Below are 26,064 nucleotides of genomic sequence, written 5' to 3'. Positions count from 1 at the left end.
GATGGTGGGTGTTGTGGGTATGTAGGTGGGTGTGTGTGTATGCGCATGTGTGTGCCAGTGTTCACCTGTGCTGGGAGCGTGGTGCGCCTGCCCCATCCCTTCCTGAAGGTCTGGGCTGCCTCTGGGCCAAGGTTACGTCTGGGTTACGTCTGTGAGGCTCTTCTGAAGACTCAGCCAGGCTGGCTGGCGGCTGGAGAGGCGGGGGCAGTGGTTTATTTCCTCGGGGTTACAAGAGCAAGGTCAGCACAGCCGAATCTGAGCTTTTGTTTGTCTCTCCCCTGCCCGCAGCAGCCTGCGGTCTGTTTCATTCATTATTAAGTTTTAAATCCAGCCGAAGAGAAACTTGAGCCTTGGAACTCACTCCCTGCCCGGGCTGGCTCTGCTCGGCCCCCGCCGGGGAATTTCTCTGGCTTTATTCACTGTGTCCTGTGTGCCTTTGTTTTCCCAGAAACGGCCTACCCTTAGGTTTGTTTAGTTTTCCTCTGAGGCTGGCCGGGCCAGCAAACGAGGGGGTTGTGGGGGCTGTCCCCAGGGAGGGTGGGACGCGCTGGAGTCTGTACAAGGATTGCCTCTTCCTTGCCTTTACAGTGGAGTTAAGGGTCCACCTGGGTCTGAGCTCTGTGGCCTTCCATGTCCTCATTGGTCCTCCGATCACTGTCACCATCTCTCCATCTCTCTTGATCCTGGGTGGGGTTGGGGCAAATTCAGGGGTGCAGTGGAAACAAAGAAAACAAGGGTCTCAGGATGGCCTGGGCCGGGAAACCCACAGATGCCTCTTCAGTGCCCTAGGCTCACTTCCCCACTGAGCATTGGAGTCTGCTGTCTCTTGCCCTGTGATTTCACACCTCCTATGTCTTGCCTACTACCTAAAGCAGCAGATTCCAGCTCCATCAGTCCACCCATCCCCAGAGAATGGTGCATTCTATGGCCAATCCGATAAGGGCATTTTTGTTGTTGCAAAATTTTGCCTGTCTTCATAAGGACCAGTGGGATTTCCTTCCCTCCAGGATTAGGGATTTGAGGGGAGTTGACTCCCAGGTGTGGATCAAGTGACGGGACTTGTCCTTTTGGCCTATGGGACTGATGGTCTGTGAGTTTGTTTCCAGTGACTTTGTCCAGGCTGCCCCTCCTTATAGGAAAGTGGCCAAGAGCCTCCCCCCTGATGGGGGGTATCATGTCCTGCCAGGTCCAGGCAAGTGTTGTTAAGGGAAAAGGCGCTCCCCCTTCATTATCTGCCGCCCCTCTGGCGTGCCCTCTGCAGACAGGAAGGCCCCGGTGTCCACTTGCTTCCGGCCCCTGCCCCTCCCCACAGCCCCCTGCAGCCGTTGGCCAGCTGCACAGCCTCAGCCCGCGCACTGTCGAGAAGCTGGCTCTGTCCTTGTTTCTCGGCAGCCCTGGGAATTGCCTCTAATATCCTCTCTGCCTTCTCCTGCAGATGGTGATGACGACCCACAACTCTCCTGGGTGGCCTCGTCTCCCTCCAGCAAGGATGTTGCGTCACCCACGCAGATGATCGGGGATGGTTGTGACCTCGGCCTCGGCGAGGAGGAAGGGGGCACGGGCCTGCCATACCCTTGCCAGTTCTGCGACAAGTCCTTCATCCGCCTGAGCTACTTGAAGAGGCACGAGCAGATCCACAGCGACAAGCTGCCGTTCAAGTGCACCTACTGCAGCCGCCTCTTCAAGCACAAGAGGAGCCGCGACCGGCACATCAAGCTGCATACGGGCGACAAGAAGTATCACTGCCACGAGTGCGAGGCGGCCTTCTCCCGCAGCGACCACCTCAAGATCCACCTGAAGACCCACAGCTCCAGCAAGCCCTTCAAGTGCACTGTGTGCAAGCGCGGCTTCTCCTCCACTAGCTCGCTGCAGAGCCACATGCAGGCCCACAAAAAGAACAAGGAGCATCTGGCCAAGTCGGAGAAGGAAGCCAAGAAGGACGACTTCATGTGCGACTACTGCGAGGACACTTTCAGCCAGACAGAGGAGCTGGAGAAGCACGTGCTCACCCGCCACCCGCAGCTGTCCGAGAAGGCGGACCTGCAGTGCATCCACTGCCCTGAGGTCTTCGTTGACGAGAACACGCTGCTCGCCCATATCCACCAAGCCCACGCCAACCAGAAACACAAGTGCCCCATGTGCCCTGAGCAGTTCTCCTCAGTGGAAGGTGTCTACTGCCACCTGGACAGCCACCGGCAGCCCGACTCCAGCAACCACAGCGTCAGTCCCGACCCTGTACTGGGCAGCGTGGCCTCCATGAGCAGCGCCACACCCGACTCCAGCGCCTCTGTGGAGCGCGGCTCCACCCCGGACTCCACCTTGAAGCCGCTGCGGGGGCAGAAGAAGATGCGGGATGATGGGCAGGGCTGGACCAAGGTGGTCTATAGCTGCCCCTATTGTTCCAAGCGGGACTTTAACAGCCTGGCCGTGCTGGAGATCCACCTGAAGACCATCCACGCGGACAAGCCCCAGCAGAGCCACACATGTCAGATCTGCCTGGACTCCATGCCCACCCTCTACAACCTCAATGAGCACGTTCGCAAGCTGCACAAGAACCATGCCTACCCCGTGATGCAGTTTGGCAACATCTCCGCCTTCCACTGCAACTACTGCCCCGAGATGTTCGCCGACATCAATAGCCTGCAGGAGCACATTCGTGTCTCCCACTGCGGCCCCAACGCCAACCCCTCCGACGGTAATAACGCCTTCTTCTGCAACCAGTGCTCCATGGGTTTCCTTACTGAGTCCTCCCTCACTGAGCACATCCAGCAGGCCCACTGCAGTGTGGGCAGTGCCAAACTAGAGTCTCCGGTGGTGCAGCCCACGCAGTCCTTCATGGAGGTCTATTCCTGCCCCTACTGCACCAACTCCCCCATCTTTGGTTCCATCCTGAAGCTCACCAAGCACATCAAGGAGAACCACAAGAACATTCCACTGGCCCACAGCAAGAAGTCCAAGGCTGAGCAGAGCCCAGTCTCATCCGACGTGGAGGTGTCTTCCCCGAAGCGGCAGCGGCTCTCAGCGAGCGCCAACTCCATCTCCAATGGGGAGTATCCTTGCAATCAGTGCGACCTCAAGTTCTCCAACTTTGAGAGCTTCCAGACCCACCTGAAGCTGCACCTGGAGCTGCTGCTGCGGAAGCAGGCATGCCCCCAGTGCAAAGAGGACTTTGACTCCCAAGAGTCCCTCCTGCAGCACCTGACGGTGCATTACATGACCACGTCGACCCACTATGTGTGCGAGAGCTGCGACAAGCAATTTTCCTCAGTGGATGACCTGCAGAAGCACCTGCTGGACATGCACACCTTCGTGTTGTACCACTGCACCCTGTGTCAGGAGGTCTTCGACTCCAAGGTGTCCATCCAGGTGCACTTGGCGGTGAAGCACAGCAATGAGAAGAAGATGTACCGCTGCACGGCCTGCAACTGGGACTTCCGCAAGGAGGCTGACCTGCAGGTGCACGTCAAACACAGCCACCTGGGCAACCCGGCCAAGGCTCACAAGTGCATCTTCTGTGGGGAGACCTTCAGCACCGAGGTGGAGCTGCAGTGCCACATCACCACACACAGCAAGAAGTATAACTGCAAGTTCTGCAGCAAGGCCTTCCATGCCATCATCCTGCTGGAGAAGCACCTGCGAGAGAAGCACTGTGTGTTTGATGCTGCGACCGAGAATGGCACGGCTAATGGGGTACCCCCCACGGCCACCAAGAAAGCTGAGCCTGCTGACCTGCAGGGCATGCTGCTTAAGAACCCGGAGGCGCCTAACAGCCATGAGGCCAGTGAGGATGACGTGGATGCGTCGGAGCCCATGTACGGCTGTGACATCTGTGGGGCGGCCTACACCATGGAGGTGCTGCTGCAGAACCACCGGCTGCGGGACCACAACATCCGGCCAGGCGAGGATGACGGCTCACGCAAGAAGGCTGAGTTTATCAAGGGCAGCCACAAGTGCAACGTTTGCTCACGGACTTTCTTCTCGGAGAACGGGCTACGGGAGCACCTGCAGACGCACCGGGGCCCTGCCAAGCACTACATGTGTCCCATCTGTGGTGAGCGCTTCCCTTCGCTGCTGACACTCACCGAACACAAGGTGACCCACAGCAAGAGCCTGGACACGGGCACCTGTCGCATCTGCAAGATGCCCCTGCAGAGTGAGGAGGAGTTTATTGAGCACTGCCAGATGCACCCTGACCTGCGCAACTCGCTCACGGGCTTCCGCTGTGTGGTCTGCATGCAGACAGTCACTTCCACGCTGGAGCTCAAGATCCATGGCACCTTCCACATGCAGAAGCTGGCAGGCAGCTCGGCGGCGTCCTCCCCCAACGGCCAGGGGCTGCAGAAGCTCTACAAGTGCGCCCTGTGCCTCAAGGAGTTCCGCAGCAAGCAGGACCTGGTGAAGCTTGACGTCAATGGGCTGCCCTATGGCCTCTGCGCCGGCTGCATGGCCCGCAGCGCCAACGGACAGGTGGGTGGCCTGGCCCCACCCGAGCCTGCCGACCGGCCCTGTGCCGGCCTCCGCTGCCCCGAGTGCAGTGTCAAGTTTGAGAGTGCCGAAGACCTGGAGAGCCACATGCAGATGGACCACCGTGACCTCACGCCAGAGACCAGTGGGCCCCGGAAAGGAACCCAGACGTCGCCAGTGCCCCGGGTAAGTGCAGCCCACCTCATCCTGCTCCCTGCTGCTCTCCTTGGGGCTCCTCTGGTCCCCACAGGAGCCACATACACTGAGTGCCGTGTTTCCAAGAAGCGGCGCTATCGCGCAGTGGCAAAACACAACTGCTGTGCTGTAGACTCCTTGAGTTTGAACCTCAGCATTGCCATTGCCTTTCCAGCCATGTGATGGGCTTATGTTATTTATCTCTCTGGGCCTCATTTGTCAAGTGCTAATGTATAAAATGGGAGTAATAATTGTCCCAAACTCAGAGAATTGTTGTGAGAGGCTGAGGACATCATGCAGGTAACGTGCCTGGCACAGTAGCTGATGCACAGTGAGGGCACCATGAGTGGTGGCTGGTGTCTTTGTTGTTGAGCTGGGGTACAACATACTCATTTGCTTATTGGGTCTCCTTAGGCAAGTCACTGACTTCTCTGGGCCTTAGATCCAGGATTCTTTTGACAGTTCATAGAGATCACAGATGCACAAGGGGCCAAGAGCCCGGCACTCATGGCTCAGTGGTGCTGGCTGTCATCACCAGCTAGTACTCTTATCACCAGCAGCATCATTTCAGTTAGTGCAGTTGCTGGTATGTGGAAGGCCCTTCGACGTGGTTTCGATTGCTCTTATTGTTAATGACTGATTGATTCGTTCATCAAATTTTCCCTGAGTACCCATTATGTTTGGAGGTGCCTGGGAGCCAAGGAGAACCAGAAATGGACCCTGACTTGGAACTTGTGGACCAGAGGGAGCCACAGGCCTATGATAAGTGGCTTTCAATGAGCTGGGGAGAAGTCTAGGCTATGGATGGGCCCACACAGGCCTTGGGTACAGGGGCTGAGGGGCACCCAGTGGTGGGCCTGGAGTCTGTGTGGCCCTTGGGTGTCAGACAGCACAGGCCTGGGGTTCCCATTGAGTCTGTGTTGTCTGTTTCCAGACCGAGGAGGTGCCAGGCGGATCTTGGGGGTATCTTTCCCTTGAGGACCGCTGCTGGTACCATTGGCAGGGAGGCAGGATTTGGGGAAGGGCCATCTGCCATGCACGCCTGCTGGGACACAGGGGTGTTTGCTGAGGGTGTTTTTCCTGGGACCCTGTGAGTTTGAGGGGGTGAGGAGGGCAGAGGGGGAGAGAAGAGGGCCAGAGAGAGTGAAGGGAGGACCCCACAGTGGAAGGGGCCTCAGTGTCTGCTGACCCTGCCTTCTGATGTTACACACAGGCCCACGGGAGCCCAGAGGGCCAGGGGACCCGTCTGTGGATATCTTCCTGAAGACAGGAGAACTTGAATGAAAATAGTGAGGCCGGGCGCTGTGGCTCATACCTATAGGCCCAGCACTTTTTGAGCCTGGAAGATAAAGGCTGCAGTTAGCTGTGATCACACCATTGCATTCCAGCCTGGGTGGCAGAGTGGGACCCTGTCTCTTTAAAAAAAAAAAAAAAAAAAAAAGCCAGGCGTGGTGGCTGAGGCAGGTGGATCACGAAGTCAGGAGATTGAGACCATCCTGGCCAACATGGTGAAACCCCATCTGTACTAAAAATACAAAAAAATTAGGTGGGCATAGTGGCACACACCTGTAGTAGTCCCAGATACTCAGGAGGCTGAGGCAGGAGAATTGCTTGAACCCACGAGGCAGAGGTTGCAGTGAGCCAAGGTCACACCACTGCATCCTAGCCTGGGTGATAGAGACTCCATCTCAAAAAAAAAAAAGAAAGGAAAGAAAGAAATAAATAAAGAAAAAGAAAAAGAAACAGAGCTGCATGTCTGGCTGGGGCCTGGGGTCTCTCCTCAAAGTCCTGTCGGGAGTGGAGAGCTCCTTTTAGGGGCTATAGCAATACCCCACCCTCTCAGGGCCCTTTGTCTGAGCCAGGGTTCTAAACAGGACCCCAGGAGGATCCCCTCCGGGGTCTGAGCATGGGCACTGGTTTCTGCTGCCCCGCTCTGTCCCCCTCAGCCTTTCTAGGGGGGCATAGGTGCTCTCAGGGAATGTTTTGGTCCTGGAGTCACGTGGCCTGGGTTAAAATCTTCTTTCAGGACCCAGCGGTAATTTGACCTCTCTGGGCCTCTGTGTTCCACTACGAAGCCAGAGGCAGTGGCAGTGGTAATGAACAGTGATAGTAATGGAATAGTAATAGAGTCTCGCCTGGGCTGACATCTCTGCATCCAGGGAGAAACTGGGGGGCCTCTCTGGTTTTTTAACCATTATCTGCTCTGATTGGTCACTGCCTGTTCCCCATCATTTGTGAACCATTGTGACTATTTCTCATGCTGACCTCAGCGTTTTGCTCTGAGGATTAAATGTGTAAATTAAGTGCCAAGCACATAGTAAATGTCGCTGACATTTTTCCCTTTTACAATAGCAATCCACACTCGTTGAGGAGGAAGGACTTGCCAAGCACTTTCTATTTAATCCTTACAATATTTCATGTTGTAAGTGAGGAAACTGAGGCATAGCATAATGAGGTTGCTTGCCTCAAGCCCCCAGCTTTCGAGAGCTGAAAGGAGACTTAAACCCAGGCAGGCAGCATCTGCACCACAGCCCCTGGTCTTGACCAGTAGCTCTGGACCGCATCCTGGCTGCAAGAAGGGAAAGGCCAGCTGGGGTGGGGTCCCGGGTGGTCATAGCTGTGCTCAGGCTATGCGGCAGTGCAGCTGGGCTGGGTCACTGTGCCCGCTTCTCCTGGGTGCCCCTCAACCCGGATCACCCTTCCCTTTCTGGCACTGCCCACTATGGTGCTGGGTTTTCTGATGGCCAGGGAGCTGTTTCTAGAGCCTCCAAAGCCTTGGGCTGTGTGAGCCTCCCTGGAGTGCTCTGCATCCAGCATCAAGCACCACTTTGTGAAAGCCCCTACTATGTGAGTGGTGCTCTGCTGGGCACCAACTTTTATGTCATCTCTGTAGCAACAATCCAGGAACCTTGCTGTGGCCTGTGTTTTGGCGAAGAAGGGCTCCAGCTCAGAAAGGTGATGCCGTATACCCAAGGATGCACAGCTGTGCACGGCTGTGCAGGGACTGAAACTCAAGGGGACCGTGTTTCCTGGGGGCCCCCAGGCTTTCCTCTCCCTGCCTTCGGGCCTTGTGTGAGCAGGGAAGCGCTGAAAATCATGGCCCTGCCTGCCTAGAGGCCTGGGGAGATGGGCCGTTGCAGAACAAAGCCCAGGTACCTCCCCAGCCAAGGCAGCATTCTCTGGGGCCTTGCCCCCTGCGTGGGCACACCTGGGGGCAGGGACCCAGATGTCAGTTAGCCCACCCTTTCCCTCCCTGAGGACCCACTCATGTAAGAACAGACTCTGGGGGTTTCACAGGGGCTTGGGGGCTGGCAGGCTGGGACCCTCGGGAGTGTATCCATAGCAACCAGCTCTCAGAGGACTGGGTTCCTGTGGGGCCGAGGCTGCTGTCGGCTGGAGCATGAAGCATTGAAGTTCCACCTCCCCCTCTGTTTATGGGTAATGACAACATCACCCCAACTCGAGACCAGCACGGGCAGACCCTGGCCGTCCATTGATCCCACAGATCCCCACGGTGCCTTTCTCTGCTGGGTAGGGCAAGCCAGGTGTTCTCATACCCATTTTACAGCCAAGTAAACAGATATCAAGGTTAGAGGGCCTATCCAGATCCCACTAGCTTTCTGTCACCTAGACCAGGCCTGGCAGGAGATCTGGGACATGGAGCTGAGAATGGCAGCTCAGACAGTGGGCATCGAATTCCAGTTCTCCTACTCACCAGCAAGAGGCTCTGACCAAGTGATGCAGCCTCTTGAAACTCCACTTACCCCATCCCTAGGGTGGAGCTTGCAGAGGGTTTGTGAGTATTTAGCAAAAATGCTGCCCACACATGGCAGGTGCTCAGTGAACATTGGCAGTGCTCACGATCACGGAAATATAGCAGCTCTGGCTGGCTTTTCCTTCTCTCCTTCCTGTCTTGAAGGGCCCGGCCATTTCTTCCCTGCCCTCCGTCTCCTGTCTCCGCCATTCTCGAGTGTGTTTTCTTCCTGCCCGGGGCCCCCCTCTGCAGTTGCTCGGGGCTGTGCTGGGGGAGGCAGCCCTGGCCACAGGCCCTGGAACTCAGCTCTAGTTCTCCTGGGCTGGGCCCCAGGGAAGGGGCTTATGGCAGGGGAGGTGCTTTGAGTGCCAAGTTCTGTCTTTCTGTAATTATGTCTCCTAGCGGGGGCTGAAGCTCCGGGAGGAAGGGGTCTCCAGGGGGGTTGAGACCGGGGACAGACCAGGAATAGATGTTGGGGTGAGGACTGGAGTCCAGCCATGCTTGGAGGGTTTGGGGGCTGGTGAGCCTGTGTGTGTATGTGCCTATGTGTGAGTGCACATGTGTGCACTTATGAGTCTACATGTGTGTACATGAGGGTGTGTGGTACGTGTGGGGATGGGTCTGTGTGTATACTTGTGTCAGAAGCTGCATGCATGTCTGTGGGCGTATTTGGGAGTACCGGTGTGTGTACTGGGGTTGTGGTGAGTGAGCTGAAGGCAGGGTCTCTGGATGAGTGTGGACATGCCCATCTGTGTGGCCTTGTTCACCCATGTGAATGGCCCTGCTTCTCTGGGGGTTGCACATATGTATCTGTGTTACAGGTTGCTGTGTGTAGGGGTTGTGGGTGTGTCTGTGAAGGTCTTGTGTGTTGCTGGTGAGTTGGGGTGAGGGTGAGCATGTGAATGCACATGTGTGCTTGCACATCTGTGTGTGTGTCTTGTGTGTATGTGAGGGGTCAGCCCTTCCCCCGGCCCCTCCCTTGGGAACCCTCTGAACCCTATGAAACCCAGTGCCCCACCGGGGGGGGCTCAGTTATTGGGCAGTGTTCTTCCTGTTACCAAGGGGTGGCAGAGAGGCATTTGAGGGCAGCCTGTTTTCCTGCCCAAGCCCCTGGGGATGTATTTTCCAAGCACAGTGAGCTCCCTTTATTCACCTGCTCCTGAGAAGATCAACCAAGTCACTGTGATCATGGACTGTTCCCTGCACGCCTCTGGACCAGCCATGGCTGCAGCCTCCAGAGACTTGCACCCAAGCAAATTGCCATCCTTGGAGGGGGGACGTGGTCTTCTTCCCACAGCCATCGCTGCGGTTGGTACCAACCCCTTCATCCCACCCACCCACCTACAGGCCTGGGCGGTTGTCATCCAGCAGGCCTCCCATGGGCTTCCTTGTGATGAAGCTTCCCTTCCTGGGGTGTGCTTCATTCATTAATTCACTCATTCCATTCATTCGTTCATTCATTCAACTACCAAAGGCTCTTTCACTTTGCCAAGCAGAGTAGGTGGGGGCACATGTGAGACAGAAGGGATGGTTTTGATGCTGGAGACACCCGAGGTGGTTCCTCTCCATGACCATGGCCCTGGAGTTGACCTGAGATGAGTACTCTGGGCTGCATCTCCTGAGAAGACCTCAGGCCCTGTAGTCTCCTTGTGGCCTGGACGTCTTCCTTTGTCTGTGGCAAGGCTGGACTCCCCAGCCCTGTCTTTCTCTCCACCCTGCCCCCGACTTACCTAGCTCTTCCCAGGGCCTTTCCATGCAGAGTGCCTGTGTCTGGGTCCCAGGCTGTGGCCTGTACTCAGGACACAGCGAACCCCCCAGGTCTTCTGAAACGCTGTGGGAAAGGCCCCTGGTTTTGTCAGAGCGGGTCCCGGAGCCTGACGCATCCAGCATCAGCTTTTCCAGTTTTTTCTTCATTCATTCATTTGTTCAAGAAGCATTTTCTTAGCACCAATAATAATCGTAATAAAAGTTAAATAATTATTATGCACTGACTCTAGGTCAGGCCTGTGCTAGGGTGGTGTGGGTCCAGGACACTGAAGTCATCTTTGGTTCTCTTTGTCACTTCTGCATGAATAGACTCCTCTGCATATGTTATTCTGCAACTTTATGTGTTCAGCAAACGCTTGTTAAGCCCTTCATGTGCTGCCTCAAAGGCAGACAAAACACATTCCTGGCTCTCTGGGTGCTCATGGTGCAAGAGGGGAGCAGATGAGCCAATCTACCATGACACAACAATGTATTAATTACCCAGGGTCCTTTAGCATAAGTTCAGGGGTGTGGAGGGGGTCCTGGACCCATTCTGGGTGAAAAGAGAAGGCTTCTCAGAAGAGATGACATTTGAATTGAGTCAAGGATGGAGGGGGTGTTGCACATAGAGGAACCAGCACAGGCAAAGGCCTGTAGTTACTTAGGGAACTGTGGGTGTGGTTGGAAAGAGGGAAATAGGAACAAAGAACAGGTAGGATAAAATAGAAATTAATTCAAAAGATGGTGGGATTTAAAATCAACCATATTGACAATTACACTAAGTATAAATGGAGTTGAAATTTCAATCAAAAGGTAGAGACTGTCAGATTAGATGCAAAGAAAAAGCAAGACTCAATTGAATGCTATCTACAGGGCCTGGACTATAAATATAAAGACACAGATAGGTTAAAAGTAAAAGGAAAGAAAAGTGTGCACCATGCAAGAACTCATCATAACATTTCAGAATGATAAAGAGGGAGGTGGGAGCTGAGATGGTTAAGCTCCCTGGTGGTTCATCTGGCTGCATAGTTGAGGGTTGGGCCTGGGACCTCGGCCAAGAAGTGTGAAGTCCTGCTCCCTTTTCCAGAAGTAAGAGAAGTACTCTCATCCCAGGAACCAAAGTGGTCTTCAAAAAACTTGGATATTTTGATTCCCAATACCACCCCTCTTTCTTCAAAAAACCCCACAGCCACAGTCCTTCCCTCAGATGGGCAACACCACCTGTGTCCCTGGGGTGTTTCAGACCATCTGGGATTAGTTGTGTGAGTGAGGTTCACTCTTTGGAACAACTCTTCAAGAAGCTTTGAAGCTTCTCATCTCAGTTTTTCTGCCCTCAGCTCCCACAGGCAGGTGGTACTAGCCCCTCTGTGTGGAAACCAGCTGTAGGAACTCTTGGGGTCATTTGTGCTTAGGGCAGATGAGGAGTTCCTTAGCCACCCTTGAACACCAGAGTTGGCAGGAACAGTGTCCCCTGCTCAGCCACATGGTTATTAGGGTGAGTAAATGGATGAGAAGGTTATTGGATAGGTAGAAAGTTAGATAGATGGATGGATGGATGGATGGATGGATGGATGGACGGATGGATGGATATGTGTATAGATGGACGAAGGGGTAGACAGACAATAGGTAGGTGGATGGATGGATAGACTGATGGGTGAATAGATGGGTGGATGGGTGGGTGTATGCGTGGATGGGTGGATGTGTATGTGGATGAATGGGTAGACGGGTGGGTGTGTATGTAGATGGATGGGTGGGTAGATAGAGGATGGATGGATGGGTAGATGGAAGATGGATGAATGGGTAGATGGGTATGTGTGTTTGTAGATGTGTGGATGGGGAGATGGATGGGTAGATAGAGTATGGGTGGATGGGTGTGTGAGTATGTAGATAAATGGGTGGGTAGATGGAGGATGGATGGATGGGTGGATGGGTGGGTATTATGTAGATGGATGGATGGGTAGATGGAGGATGGATGGATGGTTGGAGTAGATGGATAGATGGGTAGATGGAGGGTGGATGGATAGGTGGATGGGTGGGTATGTATATAGATGAATGGATGGATAGATGGAGGATGGATGGGTGGGTATGTATGTAGATGGATGGATAGGTAGATGGAGGATGGATGGATGGGTGGAGTAGACGGATGGATGGGTAGATGGAGGATGGATGGGTGGATGGATGGATGGATGGATGGGTGGATGGGTGTGTATGTAAATGGATGACTGGGTAGATGGGTGGGTATGTATGTAGATGGGTGGATGGGTGGGTGGGTGTTTATGTAGATGGATGGGTGGGTAGATAGAAGATGGATGGATGGATGGATGGATGGGTAGATGGGTATGTGTGTGTGTAGATGTGTGGATGGGGAGGTGGATGGGTAGATGGAGTATGGGTGGATGGGTGAGTGAATATAGATAAATGGATGGGTAGATGGAGGATGGATGGATGGGTGGAATAGATGGATGGATGGGTAGATGGAGGATGGATTGATGGGTGGATGGGTGGGTATGTATATAGACAGATGGATGGGTGGATGGAGGATGGATGGGTAGATGGAGGATGGATGGATGGGTGGGTATGTATGTAGATGGATGGATGGGTAGATGGAGGATGGATGGGTGGGTATGTATGTAGATGGATGGATGGGTAGATGGAGGATGGATGGATGGGTGGAGTAGATGGATGGAAGGATAGATGAAAAATGGATTGATGGGTAGATGGAGGATGGATGGATGGGTGGATAGGTGAGTGTGTATGTAGATGGATGGATGGGCAGATGGAGGATGGATGGATGGGTCTATTGGTGGGTGTGTATGTAGATGGATGGATGGGTATATGGATGGATGGGTAGATGGAGGATGGATGGTAGATGGATAGATGAATGGGTGGATGGATGGGCGTGTATGTAAATGGATGAATGGGTAGACGGGTGATTGTGTATGTAGATGGGTGGATGGGTAGATGGAGGATGGATGGGTGGATGTTTGGATGGATGGGGGCATGGGTAGATGGATTTGCCCTTCTAAGCAAGGAGGCCTCCCCTCAGCTCCCTTAAAGCTTCACCTTGAGACTGGAGTTTTCCCAGATCTAGCAGAGAAGCAGCTCCCTTGGAATGTAGCTTCATGCCCCTTCCTCAGTCTGGTAGAGCTGGATTTAGAGGAAGGTGGAAAGAGAATGGCCTGGGGAGACCTAGGAGGGGACTGGAACCATTCTGGAAAGTCTTGACCCAGGCCCCCTAGGAACTTTTGCTTTCTCCTTTTTCTACCTCCTGCCTCTCTAAATCTTTTATTTTTGGTTTCCAAACAGAAAAAGACATACCAGTGCATCAAGTGCCAGATGACCTTCGAGAACGAGAGAGAGATCCAAATCCACGTTGCCAACCACATGATTGGTAAGAGAGCATTTCCTCCCAGCCATGCTGGAGCTACTCTTTGGGGTTTTAAATTTGCGGTTCCAATCATCATTTTACTGGCTTTTAGGCCAAAGGACAGAGTCACTGCTGCTGTTTCTGAGACATTGCACATGGGAGTGAAAATGTCAGAATGGGGGCCCTTTCTCCATCTGAGCCTTCTTGTCGCAGCTCCACTCACATTGCAATCAAACTTTTGACAATCTCTTCCATTTTCCAGCATAAATTTCCCTCCGTTTCTGAAACAAAGTGCTTTCCAGTTGTCAAGCACTCAGGAGCAATTATGCTTCAATTTTGTGTGTCATGACATTGAATAGATTTAACTGCTCATATTTCCCTACTCAACATGGTGAATTCCTCAGGCACACTGTCAAAACAGAACGCTTACAAAGTTATTTCAGTACTTTTCCCATTCCTCTTCAAGTGGTTTTGGACTTTGGAAAATTCAGCCTCTCTAGAAGGGCAGCTTGCAAAGTTCTATGGAGTTCACACACTTGGCACAAGAGACCCGGGAAGCTGTGAAGTCCCCTCTACCTTGGATGGGTGGATGTGGTCTCCTTGGCAGCTAGGGGTGCCCTCATTGTAGGAGAGGGCACAGCTGGATGTTCTGATGTTCTGATGGGCATGGAGGTTCTAAGGGAAGGGGCTGGCCTGGGATGGGCTGGGGCCTGGGAGAGCTTCAAGAAGCCTGGTACCCTGGGTCTTTGTTGGACATGTGATCACTTTCTCCAAGACTCTAGTCTGAGCAGTAAAGTTGCAGTCGTGGGTTGAACTTAATCTTTTTGTTAATTTTTAATTTTAGACGGAGCCTCACTCTGTCGCCCAGGCTGGAGTGCAGTGGTGCAATCTTTGCTCACTGCAACCTCTGCCGCCCAGGTTTAAGCGATTCTCCTGCCTCAGCCTCCCAAGTAGCTGGGATTACAGGCACCTGCCACTGCGCCCGGCTAATTTTTCACCATCTTGGTCAGGCTGGTCTTGAACTCCTGATCTCGTGATCCACCCGCCTCGGCCTCCCAAAGTGCTGGGATTATAGGCGTGAGCCACCACGCCTGGCCTGAACTTCATCTTTACTTCATCTCTGTTTTTCTTCTTCTAGCATCTTTTCATTGTTGTCTTAACAGCTATGCCATCGGAGTACTGGTTTACAAAACCCTTTACTGCGTACATTTAGAAAACCTCTCATAAGTGAGCAGCTTAATGAATTTTCATGAACTAAACACACTTGTGTAACCCACACACAGATCAAGAAACAGACTATTTCCAGCATTTCAGAAGCTTACCTCTTGGGCTCCTTCAGGCCCTCCGTTACCACCAACAGGTCATCATGATGCCGATGTCTAATAATATTGGTTGGTTTTGCCTGATTTCTACTTTATGGAAATGGAATCACAGTTTCTACTCGTTTGCACCTGACATCTTTCACTTTTCACATTATTGCCTCTAGTTGGAGATCATGCCTCTCACTGGTGTATAATAATCTGTCACAGGAGCATGCCAACCACCCTTTATCTGTTTGATTCTTGATGGGCCCATTCTGAAATAGTGCTGGCACATTCATGGACATGTCTTCTTTTGTTTTGGTTTGGTTTGATTTTTTTTGAGACAGAGTCTCACTCTGTCACCCAGGCTGGAGTGCAGTGGCACGATCTCTGCTCACTGCAACCTCCGCCTCCCGGGTTCAAGCGATTCTCCTGCCTCAGCCTCCCAGGCAGCTGGGACTACAGGCATGCAGCATCGCCCCTGGCTAATTTTTTTGTATTTTTAGTAGAGACAGGGTTTCGCTATGTTGGCCAGGCTGGTCTCAAACTCTTGACCTCAAGTGATCTGCCCATCTCAGCTTCCTGAATTTCTGGGATTACAGGCATGAGTCACCGCACCTGGCCCCATGTACATATCTACTGATGAACATATGTATGTGATTTTATTGTGATTATAGGAATATATAGATATTATATTTTGTGTTTATATATAATACATTATACACTGTTATATACTATATTCTTTGTATGTGTAAATATGTATATAAAATGGGAATATAGGATTTGGATGGACTTGCTGAGTCACAGGTTAAATGATGTTCACCTTTAGTAAATGCTGACAAATACATTTCTGAAGTGGTTATATGGACTTACGCCCCCACCAGTGGTGTATGAGAGTTGCAGTTTGCTCCACATTTGTACAGCCATCAAGGTTTTCATTGCAAAGGCCCTTCTTTAGTGAAGGTGCTCTCAGGGCAGGTATGGGTCCCCTGGTCCCTGCCTAGCCACAGCATTGGCCATGCTTATGCCCAGCATCCCAGTCCCGCTGACCCCCAACCTATCTGACAGCCTCTGCCCCCAGTGCCTTGGAGCCAGTCTCCTGCAGCCACTGACTCCCAATCGTGTGTGTGGTGGGGCTCACCTGGTGGAGAGTGGGGAGGAGGGGCCCAGGAAGAGCAGGTGGGGGCCCTGGGAGCTTGGCCTGACAGGGAGATTGGTGGCTTCTTAATTTCTACGTCTGAAAGCCACCTGCTGAAGGATAAGAAGGAGCACTCCCCTGTCAGTCACTGGCTGCTGAAAGTCCTTTCATGGAGTGTCAGGGAGGTGAAGATGAAGATATCTAAAAATGTTTGCTTTTGTAGCAGGTGTTAATGCGCATTCCTGTTTGTAAGCATGAAGGGCACAAGCCTGGCTAATTGGACCACAGTGATTTCTGAGGTGTTTCTGCCTCCTCCCTCCTCTCTCCCACCTTGCCTTTAGTGCAGAGCCTAGAAGCTATGTGTCCTCAAGTGCAAGGCGAGGGGGTTGCTCTTAACTAGAGTTGTGGGAAACACAAAAGGAGGGTATGAGGGGCATTTGGGCCTGTGTGTGAGCTGTGGGCCGGGCTTCTGAGGGAAGGCACCTTGGCTGGGGGGCTGGATGGGTCCCCTTGCCCATTCCTGCCCTGCAGCACTGTCAGCTGACCTGGAGCCCAGGAACGTGGGAGTCGGAGGCCTGGGGAGCAGGCAGCAGGGAGTGGTTGGTTGGTCCCCGAGCGCAGATTCCAGTTCACTGTGGCATGGAACCCTGGGTGAGCCAGACCTCTGGTGGCTGGGCAGTCCCTCTCGCTCTAACCTGCACTTGCTACCTGCCTGCCCTCCCCGAGCCTCATCAACCCAGTCTACCAGAGGACCTTGACTGAGCACCTATGGCATGTTGAGAGTTGCAGCGGTCTCTGTGGGTGATGGGAGTACAGGGGACGTGGTCTCTGCCTCAGAGATCATCCCATAGAAGACACTGCACATAGCATGCAGCAAAGAGGTCACATTGAATAAGTATGCTAACAGCTGCTACTGACTCAGCCTTTCTACGTGCCAGGCACTTTACATGGGCACTAGTTCCCCATCTGACAGATGAGGAACCCGGGGCTTAGAGAGGTTACGTGACTTACCCAAGTCCTTCCAGCCTGAGTAATGGAGGCAGGGTCTGAACCACAGCTAGGGTCCCTCCATTGTGTTTGGAGCCCCTGCCAGGGCCTGTGGTGGGAGAGACCTCAGGGTTCCCTGTCCAGGGGAAGGCTGATGGGCATGCAGGTAAGTGCAGTGCAGTGGTGTGGGTGCTCCCAGAACAGGGCCCTCTGGGCGTTGAAGGATGAAGAGTGGGGACGTTGCCTTCGGAGGGATGGTTGAACATCAGGAGGAGGCTCTGGAACAGTGTTGCTGCCAGGCTGCAAGGGTGGTGAGCCACTGCCTATAGCAGGATGGGGGGTGAGCAGAGCAGGTGAGTCTGGGTGGGCTGTAGGTGCTTGGCCTGGCCGAGATTGAGGTATTGTGGGGAGTGAGAATGGGGAGGGGTTTGGGGTGAGCCATGGAGCACCTCCGATACCAAGTGGAGGGGTTTGGGTTTGTCCTTCACCCCGTAGGCCAGGGTACAACTTTGGGGGCCCCTTGGCTATGATTTACTAGGCTTCTCTTGAAAAACCACAAGAGGTGGCAGCCAGGGCTTCACATTCCCGCAATCATCATTCCCACCTGGCGTGACTTAGCAGCAGCAGCAGCAGTTTCCTGTAGGCAAGGCATGCATTCCCAGGCATCATGGTCTTGCTCATTTAAGTCTCCAGCCTCTGGTCCCTGTGGGTACCTGAGTTTAAACCTTGGACTTAAGCGCTAAGGAGCCATTGAAGGTTTTGGAGCAGGGTATATCCTGGCCTGAGCCTTAGGAAGATGAATCTGGCTGCGGTGTTGAGAAGGAACCAGTTGGGAAGAGAACGAAGACCCACCTGCTGTGGTCCTGCGGTGAGTGAACAGGGCAGGGGGAGAAGTTGATGGAACTTAGATGTGGCTTGTGCTGTGATTCTGGCCGGCCCTGGTGGCTTGGGAAGGTTGCTAGGGAAATGGTGAGAGGCAGGCACAGCAGGCCTGGTTTGGGGCTGGCTCTGCAATCCCAGTAAATCTGTTGGGGCCCAGTGTCCCTGTGGATGGCTTCTCCTGCTAAATGGTCCGGGCCCAGAGTGGCTGCCCTGCCGCTGACGGGGGTAAAAGTCCCCCTTAGTGGCACCAGGGGGACTTGGTGGGTAGAAGTGGCCCTGTTCAGCTCTGCAGCCTTCTCATAAACTCAGGGCACTTGGGGGTCTGAGGCAGGCCTCCCCTGGGACCCGGGCTGCTGGAGAGCTCCCCTGAGGGCGCGGTAAACCGGCCTTTTTATAGCGGGGGCCTCTGCATGGCTCTGCAGCCCGGAGACCCTGGGAGTTACGATGACTCAGGGACATGTCTCCTTGGAAACATTTTCCCAGCACCCCTCTCCTGGCTGCTGCTTGGAGGGGAGTGATTTGGATCTGATAGAAAGGTGAGGGTCTTTGGAAACCTTTCAACAGCAGGGTCTCCTTTGAAATCCCCCCTCCCCATGGAGAATGAGGCCCCTTCCCTGGGACTCCCCCAGCTTTTGAAATGGCTTTGACACTTCCTCCCCCAGAAGGCACATGAAAAACTTGGAGCAGCCCAGAGCTCTGTGCTGTGGCCTCCTGCCGGGGTGACCCGGCTCTGCCCAGTCGCCCTTTCCCCACCTCCCCTTCACCCCCTCCGAGGACTCTGGGAGGATGGCTCCCACCTCTGCCGCTCCAGGAAATGGCTCTGCAGGAGGCCCCTGCCTTGGGCTCCCCGGGGGGGCTGCTGAAGGAGAGAGAAGGAGGCTTATAGGGGGCCTGGCCCAGAGGAAGCTGGCCCCCCACGGCTGGGAAGGGAGGAGCAGTGGGTCTGCCCACATGTGTTGAACATATATGTACAATGTATGTACACTGCCCTCCTGGGGCACATGGCACCTCACCCTGGGGGGCAGGGCCTGAGTCTAGAGACCCCCCAGGAAGCCGATTTGCTGGAGAGGCCTTACTTTTAGTTTGTTTTGGGTGGGGATGGCTGGATAAGGGGTCTGAGAACTTGTCCTTGAGATAACAAACTTGCCATGACCCAGGTTGGCCCCAAGGGAGTGACTCAGCCTCTGGGCCCCTGGACATCTTCACGCAGGGCCTCACGGGCCCCTTGGGGGAGCCCCAGGGAGGGTCAGGGCTGGGAAGGGATGGTCCTCAGGGAATCTTGTCAGGAACGCTTGCCCTTGCTGTCCTTGGAAAGTGGCTGCGGACTCTCTGGCGGGCAGCCAGGCCAGAGCCAGGCCTGTCCCGGTGGGGCATTAGTCATTCCGGAGGCCTGCTTTTCATGCTCATGCCGGCCCTTTCCCTGGGTGCCTTCAAGGGCTGGGCTCTGCTGTCAGGGGCAAATAAATGGGGGAGGAAGTGGGTGTTTGGAAAATCAACCCCTCCTGCCTCCTGCCCAGGCCCTTAAAGTGTCCCCAGTGCCAGCTTCTGTCCTTGTGTGTCCTCTCGTCCCCAGCCCTCCCCGTCACTGTGGCAGGACTGTCCCTGGCCCACCTGGAGGGAGGAGTGTGTTTTGTGTCTGTGTGTGTATGTGTATGTGTGTGTGTATGTGTGTGTTGTGTGTGTGTGTGTGTAAAAGAAAGAGGGAGAGAGGGAGACAGACAGAGAGAGGGTTTTTCTACCTTACAAGTCTTTATGAAGCACATCCCTGGAGATACTTTCAAACCGCCTTGCAGAGTCAGGGCCCACTGTTCAAGCTGCCATTTGGACCCTGGCCCCGTGCTGAAGGCCCAGACTGCAGCATTTTGGAGGGGAAGGAATCTCTGGTCCAAGGACAGTCTGGAGTGGAAGTCAGTGTCTCGCCTCAGCTCCAGGGAGATACAAAAAACTCAAATAGAACCACAGAAGAAAATCTCATGAACAGGAAAAGAAAAAGGGGTTCCTGTCTCCTTTCTGCTAGGATCACGTGTTGCTGAAGCGGGCTGTGTCAGGCTCTTCAATGGTGCTTTTGATTCAGGTAACACCAGACCCAAAACATCTGTGTAACCTTAGTATGTGATAAAAATGTCTCCCTCTCCCTCCAGAGATCATGTTTCAGGTTCTGGAACTGTTCTGTCAGAATAACAAGCCTGTACAGCAAGCCTATAATCCAATTCTTTTTTATTCTTTTTTTTTCCTTCCCAAACCCCCAAACTAGGGCGGTCACTTCCCCCTCAACAATCTTCCTGGGTGAGAGAACCAGCCCAAAGGACTTGGTTTCCCTGACTTTGAATCCATCCCATTGGTTCGTTTGAGGAAGCTGTTTAGGTCTATGGAGAATCCATCAGTTCTGAATTTTAAAATAGTGGAAATTTTCATTTCCTTGAGTTCCTTTTGTATGCATATGTGTTTGTTTGTTTGTTTGTTTTGGGGGAAGGCCTGTGTCATTGAGGTTTCTTCTAATAGTAACCTCATACCTTCATGTTCAGTAAACACTATTAAAATCTTCAGTGGGCTCTGCGAGGGGCCGCTAACCCAGCTCAGGAGATGGTAACCTGCAAGTTCAATGTAACATCACAAGTCTAAGATAAGGGAGCTCAGAGGACAGGCATGTTGCCCAATCTGGGTATTCCAGGAAAACTTCCTGGAAGAGGTTACACCTAATCAGGGTCTCAGAGTATAAGAAGTAAGGTGGGAGGGGAATTCCAGGCAAAGAAACTAGTACAAGGCAATTATAGAGAAAAGAGGTCCATGTAGTATGTAGGGACACTGTACACAATTCAGTACTGCAACAGAACAAACTGTGAGGCAGGAGGTAGGTGGATCACAGCAAAGGGGATGAGATAAAGTAGGTGAGAGAAGGTGAGGTTGTTGGATAGGAGGATATGGGCTGGAGAAACATTTAAGAGACAAAACCAGCAAGATTTGGCTATTGAGTGAACATGGGAGGGGGAGAAGTTAGGAAGACGCAAAGGTCTCAGGTGACCAGGTTTTGGGTGACAGGTGGCAGATGATACCATGCCAGAGGAAGAGCTCTTAGGGACTGGCAAAGAAGACAGTGATGCTAGCAGTGGTTCATGTAGCAGTCCATTCTCATGCTGTTGTAAGGATCTACCCGAGACTGGGTGATTTATAAAAGAAAAAGGTTTAATTGACTCACAGTTCCGCAGAGCTGGGGAGGCCTCAGGAAACTTACAATCATGGTGGAAGGGGAAGCAGGCACATCTTACATGGCAGCAGGAGAGAGAGAGGAGAAAGCAAAGGGGGAAGAGCACCTTATGAAACCATCAGATCTTGTGAGAACTCATTCATGAGAACAGCATTGGGGAAACCACCTCCATGATCCAATTACCTTCCTCCCTCCACACGTGGGGATTACAGGTCTCTCCCTCCACACATGGGGATTACAATTCGAGATGAAATTTGGGTGGGGACACAGAGCTAAACCGTATCAATCAGTACCATCTAATGAAGCTTACTCAGCACCAGGCCCTTCTTTCCATATCTGCAGGTGTTATCACACTTCGCCCTCACAACACCCTGTGAGACGTGCTGTCATTACTTCCTTTTATCCATGGGGAGTTGAGGTGTCATGTCCAATGTCACTAAGTTTCAGGGTAGGGACCTGAACTCAGCCAGTGTGACTTGGAGCCTGCGCCCTTAACCCCTGCACCTGAAGGCTTATCACGTTTGGTTGGCTTGAGTGTTTGTGATAATGTAGCCTCGCACAAGATACCCATGGAGATCTGAGTGTTGGTGTCTGGCCAGCAGGGCCGTCTGAGGAAGAGGATCCAGCGGCATCAGCATAGATGGTGAGAACATCTGGGAGGAGCCTGGAGAGTGAGGAGTGTGGGGTGGTTGGTGCTGAAGGAGCAGTGTTTCCAGTAATATCAGTTGGGTGCAGTGTGAAAAGTGCTCTGGGAGGGAGGCTGAAGAGGGTCTGTGTGGCTCAGCAACAAATGGCCATTTTGTCCTGGGTGTGAGCAGGGTCACTGGCATCAGATGGAAGGGGTCAGGAGGAGATGGGGGTGGGCAGCAGTGTTGGTGGACTTTCCGGGTTCCAGGCTGGGAGGGGAGGGAGAGAAGTGGGAACTGGAAGGCTCCAAAGGTAACAGGAAGTATTTGTATTTTTAAGAGAGAGAGACCAAAGTGTGTTTCTAGGTTCGGGAGAGAGAGCCAGCAGGAAGGGGAAGAGGAAAGATGGAAGTGAGGGAGATGCTGATGGAGCTGGTCCTGGAGGGGCCAGCACTGGAGCCCTGGCATCATCTTGCTTGAGCCGGCTCATAAGCATGTCCTTCTCTTCTTGCTGTCATGTCACACGGGTTTGGTGGCCTGGATTGTTGAACTGACTTTGTTGAGCATCCTTTGATGTCATTTGGCTGCTTGGCAGCAGCTGATACATGGACAATTTCCCTCATACCTGCTTCTGGCTGAGCCTTACTAGAATAACAGCAGACAACAAGGGTCCTGTGGCCAGTGGCCACAGAGTTTGGTCCCCTCTGTCCTGAGCACCCAGTGGGCTTCAGAGCCCCAGACCTGGCCTTGGATCCTTGGGGCCCAGCGGGGAGAGAGTGGAAGGCCTCTTCCACTGGCCTCAGGAGCGTCCTGAAGCTGCCCATGAGCCAATCGTTATAGCCAGGGAGGTGGAGCTGGTTGTCTGGTCAGGCTGGTGACCCCTGCCCTTCCTGGGTGTCTGCCCCCCAGCAGTGGAAGTAGGAAGGGTATTATTTAAAAGAAAGAGGGCTTTTATTTCCACAAGAAGGGGCAGCACAAACAGAGCAACTCACCACACCTACTGGTTGGCACTGTTTGGAGGATTAAATGAGTTAAAATGTATGAAAAGGTCCCAGCACACTGCCTGGCATATGTAAGTTCTGGATAAATGGTATCTATCAATATTGTATTAGTGTTATTAGATGATGATGATGACAGAGTCCCTGTTTAGAGAGGAAAAACTGGCTATGCTAAGCCTATATCCCAGATGTCAGTGCTTATCAGCTTAGAGGATGCTTCTGACGGCTTTCTGCAAGAAGAATGGCCCCCCCTCTCTGCCTTCTCAAGACTCCAAGGGGCTGGGCCTGGAGGACAGACCCAGAAGGAGTAGCTCCAATCAAGCCGATTTTTCATTTATTCCTTCATTCATTCAGTTTTCTTTTTTTAATTTTTAATTTTTATGGGTACATAGTAGGTGTATATATTTATGGAGTACATGAGATCTTTCGATACAGGCATGCAATATGTAATAATCACATCAGGGAAAATGGGTATCTATCACCTGAAGCATTTATTCTTTCTTTGTGCTACAAACAATCCAATTATACTCTTTTAGTTATTTTAAAATGTACAATAAATGATTGTTGACTGTAGTCACCCTGTTGTGCTATCAAATACTAGATCTTATTGATTCTGTCAAACTATATTTTTGTACCCACTAACCATCCCCACTTCCCCTCCCTCCCCACTACCCTTCCTAGCATCTGCTGACCATCACTCTGCACTCTATCTCCATGAGTTCAATTGTTTTAAATTTTAGCTCCCACAAATGAGAACATGGGACATTTGTCTTTCTGTGCCTGACTTATTCCACTTAACATAATGTCCCCCAGTTCCAAGTTATTTTTCTTTCTTGAATACCTACTATGTGCGAGGCACTAAGCATGAATATTGCAGCAAGCAGAACAGTCTTTGCCATTTTGTCCCAGAGTATAGAGTCTGGTGGGAGCAGACAGGTGTTCACCAAGAGAACAAGGAAGAGCTCCTGATTGTGTCCAATAATGATGGGTACCACACAGAAGAGAAGGGCAGGTCCTGGGTGTGTGTGGGAGCAAGGTGAAAATGAAATGTGTGCAGCGGCCTCCCTGGAACTGACTTGCAGGCTGATAGCAAAGTCTCATCAAAGCATTTTTTGTTTTGGTCAAGCACGTGGCTGCCCACCGACCTGAACACTTGAACCCACTGCTCAGCACGTCCTTTCCCTGTAGGGAGGGGAGACAGATTGGGTGGAGCCAGATCATGGTGACAGAGGCCCAGGGGTTGGCCTGGGGTTAACTGGGTGATGCTCCTGGTGCCTAGAGGAGCCCCTTGGTCAGGCTGCCAGGCCCCCTGTTACCGAGACTCCAGCATCCGCTCTTTAGACCTGTGGATTCTGCCTGATTGCCCCACACAGGGTTGTTTCACCAGCAGCTCGGGGACTTCAGGCCTCCCAGCTTGTGACTGCCCCCTGCCCCCAACGTGGGACTGCCTAGCCTGGGTGCCTTTCTGGTCCTCTGGCATCTCTTTGCTCATTCTCTTTTACTTCTCCCTGTTTCCACCCTGCCTTTTTCAGCCCACTGTCCCTGGGGGCTCCAGAACCCTCCTGTCCCATCCTTCCCCTCTAGGTGTCCAGATTTAGCCACTAAAAATACAGGCTAAGTAAGTCTGAATTTCAAATAAACAGCCAATACATTTTTAGTCGAAGTATGTCTCCATTCATTTGCATGGGACATACTCTACTAAAACATTATTTCTTATCCGAAATTTGCATTTGCCTGCCATCCTGTATTTTACCTGGCAACCCTGCACCCTCTCCACCATCCCCATGCCACAGGCCACTTAGCCTGGGAAGAATGCTGGTGCTCATTGCCCCCCCGCCCCGTGTGCGTGTGTGTGTGTGTGTGTGTGTGTGTGTGAGATGGAGTTTCTTTCTTGTTGCCCAGGCTGGAGTGCAATGGCACGATCTCACCTCACTGCAACCTCTGCCTCCCAGGTTCAAGTGATTCTCCTGTCTCAGCCTTCTGAGTAACTGAGATTGCAGGCATGCGTCACCATACCTGGCCAATTTTTGTTTTATTAGTAGCGATGGGGTTTCACCATGCTGACCAAGCTGCTCTTGAACTCCTGACCTCAGGTGATCCACCCGCCAGAGACTCCCAAAGTGCTGGGATTACTGCTGTGAGCCACCGCTCCCTATCCATTCCCCCTTCTTTTAAAGCCCCGCCTGGGCTTTTATTTGTCCTTTAAACATTTTTAGCTTAAAGACAATAAAGTTTTTATTTTGAGATAATTGTATATTCACATGCAGATTCACATAGAGGTCCTCTGTACACTTTACCCAGTTTCTCCCTACAGTAACATCTTGCAAAACTAGAGTACAATATCACATCCAGGATATTGACATTGATACAGTCAAGCTACAAAACATTTCCATTGCCACAAGAATCCCTCCCGTTGCCCTTTTATAGCCATAGACACTTCCCTCCTACCCAGCCCTTCCATAATCCTTGGAAACCACTACTCTCTTCTCTGTTTCTATAATTTTATCATTTCAAGACTGTTATGTAAATGGAATTATATTTAAGTTTTCATTATTTTGGGGGTAAATTCCCAAGAGTGCAATTGCTAGGTCTGTAGTACTTGCATGTTTGACTTTTTAAGAAATTGCCAGACTGTTTTCCAGAGTGGCTGTGTCATTTTACATTCCCACCAGCAATGTAGGAAAGATCACATTTCTCTACATTCTCACCAGCATTTGTTCTGTCACTATTTGTTTAGTTTAGCCAATCTGATAGTTGCATTGTGATATCTCATTGTGCTTTTAATTTGCATTTCCCTAATGGCTAATGATGGTGAACATCTTTTCATGGGCTTATTTGCCAGCCATTCCTCTTTGATGAAATGTTCCTTCATAAATTTTGCCCATCGTCTAATTGGATCATTTGCTTTTTTACCATTTAGTTTTGAGAGTTCTTTATGTATTCTAAGTACTAGTCCTTTGTTAGGTATGTGGTTAGCAAATATTTTTCCCAGTCTGGAGCTTGTCATTTTATCTTAAGAGGAGCTTTTGCAGAATAAAAGTTTTTAATTTTGTTTAATTAGATTTGTCAATTTTTCCTTTATGGATTATACCTTTGGTGCAAAGATTTTTCCTATTTTTTTTTCCTGAAAGTTTTATAGTTTTATTTTAGGCCATGGTCCATTTTGAGTTAATTTTTATATACAATATAAGACTTAGGTTGAGGTTTTTTGTTTTTGTTTTTATTTTTGCCTGTGAATGTCCGGTTGATCCTGTATCATTTGATGAAAAGGCTATCATTCTTCTATTGAATTGCTTTGTTTGTTTTTAGAGACAAGATCTTACTCTGTCGCCCAGGCTGGAGTGTTTGCAGCATGATCATAGCTCACTGAAGCCTTGAACTCTTGGGCTCAAGCAATCCTC

General features: G+C 51.9%; 1 protein-coding gene across 7 annotated transcripts in view; it reads left to right on the top strand.

Annotated features, from left to right (window-relative positions):
- Positions 1-26,064, top strand: part of ZNF423 (zinc finger protein 423) — a 367,959-nt gene that overhangs the window by 215,801 nt on the left and 126,094 nt on the right. For all 7 annotated transcript variants that reach the window (XM_054454364.2, XM_063655023.1, XM_063655021.1 and 4 more), the window contains 2 exons: positions 1,436-4,650; positions 13,466-13,550. In XM_054454364.2, the coding sequence (XP_054310339.1) occupies positions 1,436-4,650; positions 13,466-13,550 (3,300 nt within the window). The remainder of the gene's footprint in view (positions 1-1,435; positions 4,651-13,465; positions 13,551-26,064) is intronic.

The sequence above is a fragment of the Pongo pygmaeus genome, chromosome 18 (assembly GCF_028885625.2).
Source record: "Pongo pygmaeus isolate AG05252 chromosome 18, NHGRI_mPonPyg2-v2.0_pri, whole genome shotgun sequence".
Lineage (NCBI taxonomy): Eukaryota > Metazoa > Chordata > Mammalia > Primates > Hominidae > Pongo > Pongo pygmaeus.
The sequence above is the reverse complement of the archived record's forward strand: the minus strand, read 5'-3'. Positions and strand labels throughout refer to the sequence as shown.